At 33.8% G+C, this 7,103-nt stretch overlaps 1 protein-coding gene across 1 annotated transcript; it reads left to right on the top strand.

Moving 5' to 3' along the window:
• Positions 1 to 5,045: 5,045 nt before the first annotated feature.
• Positions 5,046 to 6,858, top strand: LOC136220536 (protein RGF1 INDUCIBLE TRANSCRIPTION FACTOR 1). Its single transcript, XM_066008349.1, has 5 exons — positions 5,046 to 5,187; positions 5,291 to 5,476; positions 5,566 to 5,640; positions 5,783 to 5,923; positions 6,006 to 6,858. Exons 1-5 carry the CDS (start codon positions 5,185 to 5,187, stop codon positions 6,348 to 6,350), a joined length of 750 nt encoding a protein of 249 aa, XP_065864421.1. The 5' UTR covers positions 5,046 to 5,184; the 3' UTR covers positions 6,351 to 6,858.
• The last annotated feature ends 245 nt before the right edge of the window (positions 6,859 to 7,103 follow it).

Below are 7,103 nucleotides of genomic sequence, written 5' to 3'. Positions count from 1 at the left end.
CAAGTCACAATTCAATTTTATGCATCATTCACTTCATTCGTATAACTGGACAAGTGGGTTACAAGATTTTCTTTTTTACTGAAACATAAAATTTCATCCGAAGATATATTGTCAATTACAGTATGGGTATGAAGTGGAAAATTATGGAATGAATCCTTCATATAAAAGAACGAGTTGCATGTGCAAAAACATGAACTTGATTTACATACCTATGAACAAATTAATAAAAATGAAATTGAACTTGGGGTTTACCTCAATAATATGATCTTGGTATTCCATATAGTTGGTTATTCATAGAATTGAGCTTCAACCCATGCAATGCAACTCAAGGCTCGGTAAGTTGATCCTTGTGTGCCAAAACATGCAGCATATTATGCCTCCACCATAGTCAAAACTGGTCTTGCTTTTCACTTTTCACCCAAGTGTCAATTAGTTATTTCATGGTGCTAGCACTCTACCTTGAAAAATATATATTGTTCCTGCATTGGTCAGTTACTATGTGTTATATTAATTAATTTCTCTGAGTCTAAAATTCCATTATTTGTTATAACTAAGTTGTCCATCTTTTTTGTGCAGCATTTTCTCTGAGATGTCCTTGTTTGATCCAAGTCGTGTCCAATTTTTACAAATTTCCTTGGTTAACAGTCTATGTTTATGATGTTATGAAAATGTTTCAAATTGATGACTAGTTGCCTAGCGTACATTTATGACTAGTAGATGGCGTAATTACAAATGCCAAAAGGATGATTTGATGTGTGCACATGCAACTACAATTATATAGACAGAACATTGAGAGCAGATGTTTATTGTGAATTGGCCCAATTTTTCATTTGTTTTGTGCTTGGTTTGGTTCTTGATACTGAACAAAAGGCATAATTTATAGGTAAGATGCACATATGTACTTTCAGCATGGAGTGACATTCGTCCATTGGCAGTGGACCATTAGTGAAGAACACTAAGAGCATCCCTAGAGATCATGTTGTATGTGAAGATTTATCGAGTTTGGTCACAATCACGAATGAAAAATGGACTACCTACCGAAGGTAATTTTTATTATAGTGGTCTAATTCTTTAGTTGGTCAGTTGTGATAAGTGATAAAAAGAGGTTCCCTCAAGTGGTTTTATGACTAATCTGTTTTTCACTATTGGGTAGGTTATATATCCTTTTCGCCATTTTACTTGGTTTAGAGCTACATCTGTTAGAAGATTTGTGGTCTCTTATTATTATACCTCCAAACTTATTTATAGAGAGATTCCTCTAATTCACGTTTCATTCATTGTTGCTGTTGTAATATCATTGTTGGTGCTACTTGTGCTAGCTTAAAAATTGAAGAGTAATATTGTACTAAATTAGAGCCCATTGTAGCCCCCGTTAGATGATGATAGTTGAATTTCTCTTGCTAATCTGTTTATGTTTGTTTGTTCAGTACTATCAGATTTTGATAAATTACTCTAAACTTGAAAACTCTGGATCAGTACGAAGTTGACAAAGAGAAGGGAAGAGAAGTGACAGAAGAAGAATTTGCATCAACAAGGAGAAAAAGCAAGTAGCTGATGTTTGCAGTTTAGTTAAGAAAAAAAAATGACAATCACATATTATTTTTGCATTCTTTTATGAGTTACATGATAAATAATAATTAAGTTATTTTAAATAATTATTGATATATTTATTTGGATAATTATTAATAATATTCTGATTTATTTTATATTGATTGTCTAGCTACATTCAATTTTATTTTATATACTTTAACCTCGTTGAAAGTGTGTGAGAAAATAGTCATTTGTGTCGTGAGCTTGTGGTCGCTTCGAGATGCTTATTTATAATAATATGCAAGCGTCACAATTTAAAGACGATATCTTAGCTGTGAAATATCGTTGTATTTGGGACACAATTGATTTTTATGTAGCCAGATATAGACTTTATTTTTTTTTATCTAAATGTCGTTAATTTGGAGATGCAACTAAATTAAAGTGTCGCAATATTCAAGACGCTATTGTGTATTTCAGTAACTTATCTATGGCATATATCTTTTTTTTTATAATGATTATCAAGGATATTCTTTGTCATTCTGGGAATGTATCCTGATGAGTCACAAGACAGATGTCAGCCCTCAGTTGGGTTTGCCAGGCGCGGTTTATGACGTCGTCAAGTGGTACACCCTATCATGTTGCACACGTTATACCAGGTGGTTAGGTTTTATTGGACTTATGACCTTCAGATCTCTAGTGTGTCAGACGACGCACTTTGCTTCTGTCTTATGTCCATTGTGTAACTGTTTGTACTGATCCACCAGTTCCTCTTTTCTAACCGTACGGCTGTTTGGATGGACGATATAGATTCTCCCATGTGGCCGAACGGTTGCATTCACATCATCAAGAAATATTTCCATCTTAAATCAGATGACTACTCTACGTCTTCCGGATCCGAGGGGTAACTATGATCCAAGTGTCAATGAGGTTTCCATGAAATATTGCTATATATATATATTGCTATATATATATATATATATATATATATATATATATATATATATATATATATATATATAAAAAAGATGATAAATTTGGCCACCTTATCGCCCTTCATCCTTTAACTTTGCTTGGCGTTTGTCTTTTGTAGGTCTAATTGAAACCTTAGACTTTGAGTGTCATATAACTATTGTTGAGAATACCTACTTCATTTTGAAGTAACATATATATTTTCTGATAATATACCTTTAAAATATGTAAGTAGAATTGATAATACATTTCATTATTTATTTAGTCCTTCTTTGTAAGAAAGTTAATGAAAGTAATGAAATCTAAAATATTTGATTATACTTGTTTGAGAGTTTTTTTTTTTACAGAGTAAATGGAGGTTAATGAAAGTTAACGTTTTACTCCCATTAATTCTAAAATTTAACCTCCATACTGGGGTTAATGAGAGTAATTGATTTTTTTTTAATGAGACCCAACTTTTAACTGGGTAAATTACATACGTGGTGTACAACCTTTACCCATAATCACACTTTGGTGTACAACTTTCAATTTTGCACATTAAAATGTACAACCTTTTGGTGACCTCCCACTAAAGTGTACAGCATGTAATTTTGACCGGTCAACGCGCCACCTCATCACTTTTAACCTCCTAACAACTAAAAGTGGATCCCACCTAATGCTAAATGACTAATTTACCCTTAATTATATTTTCTTTTATTTTTTATTTTTCTTTTATATTAATTCTTTTCTCACTCCTAAGCCTCGGCCTCTTCCACGGTCTCCTCCTTCTTCGTTGAATCCATAAAAAATCTGCCGCCGTTCAAATCGCCTCAATGAAAAACTCCTCATCAGAAATTTAAATCCCATCTCAGATATATCTTTTGGGTTTGATTATTTTTTCTCTTGGGTTTGGCTTGGATTTGCTGAAACCGGCGTTTTGCCTCTCCAGCCACCGCGAGTTTCTTTGTCCACTTGTCTGGGTGCCATTTCTTCAATTAATCCAAAGAAAATCACAATTTCAGCCAAAGATTGTTACAAAATCACAAAAGAGGGGGAAATCACAGTGATCAATCGACATATGAAACGAGAAATTGAAATCGGAATTGGAGAAACGGAAGTGTATGATTATCGTAGCAAGTTTTCGGTAAGCAGTACGTATATCAGAGAAGGAGGCATCCCGACGAACCCCGAGAACAGAGTAGTAGCAAGATCCGCCATTAGAACCTCCTTCTCGATCCATCTATAATTCGAAACTAAACTCCAATAACAGAAATCCTCCCGGAAAAACAAAATCTGTATCAAAGAAAATTGATCTCCGAGTGACCGGAGATACACATAGCAAAACTCGAATCACAGAAAGGAAATCGTGCTCTTTTTCTTGCTTTGCTTGAGCTCGTCTCTGTGCGGGTAATTATGCGGCGGAGAAAGTTGTGGTGGCTTTTTACAGGTGTTGGGAGAGAGAGAAAAATATCTAGTTTAATATGGATGTTGTTTAATTTCCTAGCTAGCTTATAACATATTCTAGAGAGAGAAAGGGAGAATTAAAGAAAATAAAAGAGATGGAAGAGTTAGAGAGAGAAGTGATGAGAGAGAAAATAAGAGAGAGATGAGAGTTGGAGAGAGAAATAATTTTTGAAAATGAAGTCTAAAGAAAATGAAGATAATTTTATAAAGGGTATAAAAGTAATGTTTTATTTATTGGGTTAATTTTTTATGTTTAGAAAAGTTAAATTGCTGAGGTGGCGCGTTGACTTCGGGTTGACCGGTCACAATTACCTGCTGTACACTTTAGTGGGAGGTTACGAAAAGGTTGTACATTTTAGTGTGCAAAATTGAAAGTTGTACACCAAAGTGTGAAAATAGGTAAATGTTGTACACCACTTATATAATTTATCCACTTTTAACTCTCGTTTACTTTTCCATAAACTCTCAAACAAAGGTTAACATTTAACTTTTATTTTCATAACTTCCAATTCCCTTCCATTTCCGTCTCTAACTCCCACATACATCAACCTTCAAACTTCTAAACAAAAGCTTAGAATCAAACATTAATTTACAATGTCAAATTAAAGAAAACTTACAAGTATATATTATCATAACCTCAATTTTATTTTTAACTTATAAAAATGCTTAAATACAGTATAATATACTTTTCTTAAAATGTTCTAATATATTAGTTTTATAACAAATATAACAAATTTAATACTAGAAAAATATAGTTCTCTTAGAATGTTTGTATCTTCATAAAAAAAAAAAATCACACTAGTCTCGATAATATTTTTTAGAATTAATAATTTAGTTTGTAATGAAAATTTCTGACACAAAACACGATTTATATAAATAACCCAGCTAATATATAGTATTTATAACATATGAAATCATATTATTTCATATTCAAAATAACACGATGTTGACACGAAACACGAAATTACCACCTCTAAATTTAGCTATTATATTTTGATTATAAAAAGTGTAATTATTGTCATCGGCATTGCATAATACATACACACACTGTTTGTTGTACAAAACACGAAAAACCCTCTTAAATGACACTTCTCTCTCTCCTCCTCCTTCTCCCTCTTTCTTGATAACAGTATACTATCACCAGACCACCAGACCAAGAGTTTCCAGGCGCCGCTCTCTCTCTCTCTCTCTCTCCCCAAATTTCAAATAATCAAACAGACAAACAAAGAAAAAACCAAAATCATGGTGGGTTTTTCAATTTCCACTCACCCTTTTCTCATTTTCTCAATCTATTTCATCCATTGAACTAAAGTCTGATTTTTTATTTTCTTGTTTTTGCATGTAGCAGAATCAGCTAGTTGCTTCGAGTTTTCTCCCTCACTGGCTTCAAGTTCTTCTCACTGAAAAGTTCTTCAACGCCTGTGTAATTCACGAAGAAGCTAAGAAGAACGAGAAAAACATTTTTTGTTTGGACTGTTGTATCAGTATTTGCCCTCACTGTCTTTCTCCCCACTCCTCTCACCGCCTCTTGCAGGTGTTCTTCATTTCCCCAAAATTCAAATTCAAAATTAGTTCTTCAGTTTTCTAATTTCTGAAAATTTGGTGTTAATTTCACTGTTTCAGATAAGAAGATATGTTTATCATGATGTTATAAGGCTTGGTGATTCTCAGAAATTGTTCGATTGTGCTTTTGTTCAAGTTAGTCACTGAATTTCATTTCCCCAAATTGGAATTGAAAAAACCAGACAATGAAAGAAAAAGTGGAAAAGCTAAGAGTTTGAATTTTCCATTTTCCATTTTAGGTATTTTTCTTAATCAAAGTTTCGTTTTTTATTTCCAGTCTTACACCACCAACAGTGCGAAGGTAGTTTTCTTGAATCCCCGGCCACAAACACGGCAATTCAGAGGCTCCGGGAACTTCTGCGCCGCCTGTGACAGAAGCCTTCAAGAACCCTATTTATTCTGCTCAATTTCCTGCAAGGTCTGCAATTTTTTCAATTAATTCAATTTACTCCCTATTTTTCATGGTTTCAACCGTTTATTCTTCTTTTTCTTGTTTTTAGATTGATTATATAATCAAAACGAAGGGTGCATGCGGTTTAACGACGTTTCTGTTCGACTGTAAGAGTTTATCGTTACCCGAAACGGCTTCCGACGACGGTACGATGACACCCGATTCAGTTCTTGAACCGGCGGCGTCTACTCGAACTTCCTCAAGCTCAGGTGGGTTTGGCGACGGTGATGTCGGGTGCAAGTCGACGCTCGCTTGCACTGCAACAACCGAGATTGTGAGGAAGAAGCGGAGTAGCTTATCAGCATGCCGGCCGATATTCCCACAGGTATCGGAAATCTCGGGGAGTTTGATGAACCGGAGAAAGAACACTCCGAGCCGGGCTCCGTTTAGTTAAATTGGAGGAAGAAGAATTAACAATTAAGAGTCAAAATGGTTCCTAAAGTTGGCAGCTACTATCAATTTAGTCCAAATTGAATTCTAGGTACCAATTCAGTCCTTGAGTTGTCAATTTTTTTAGAAATTAGTCAAAATTTTACAAATTTAGAAAATTGCCACTAAATTGATATCTTAAAAATCTGATTTGGATTAAATTGATTTTACCTACCATCTTTAAAAGTCATTTTCACCCTTAATTCATTGGAGGAGAGGGAGGGGTAAAATGGTAATTAAAATGTTAATAATAGGGGTAATTTGGGTACCAATTTTGTTGAAGGGATTTGATTTCTGTCTCTAGATAGATAGAGCTAAATTGATATTTGGGAAATCAAATTAGTATTTAGTAGAAGAATGGCTTCTTTATAGCCAAATGATATCTATTTTTACAGAGTAACAGTAAGTAATAGTGACAAGAGGACCTGTTTTTACTTTCCCTGATTGATGGGGCTTTCTTACTTCCTTTCAAATCTTTAATTATCTTGTACCTTTTATTACACCTTAATTTTAATCCATTTTCTATTTTCCTTTGCTTGTTTATAATGTTGTTTCTAGAAAAAATTATTAAGTAAAATGTAGGTTAAAAAATTCGGGTCGAATGCGTATGTTTGGATTTTCCGAGCAAGTTTGAATTCGGTATTCAAAACACCGGCTTCAAAAGCAAAGAATCCAGTGATTATATAATTGGATTCGGTGATTAATGTTTGATGTTAGT

This window comes from Euphorbia lathyris, chromosome 2 (genome assembly GCF_963576675.1).
Source record: "Euphorbia lathyris chromosome 2, ddEupLath1.1, whole genome shotgun sequence".
Classification (NCBI taxonomy): domain Eukaryota; kingdom Viridiplantae; phylum Streptophyta; class Magnoliopsida; order Malpighiales; family Euphorbiaceae; genus Euphorbia; species Euphorbia lathyris.
The sequence above is the reverse complement of the archived record's forward strand: the minus strand, read 5'-3'. Positions and strand labels throughout refer to the sequence as shown.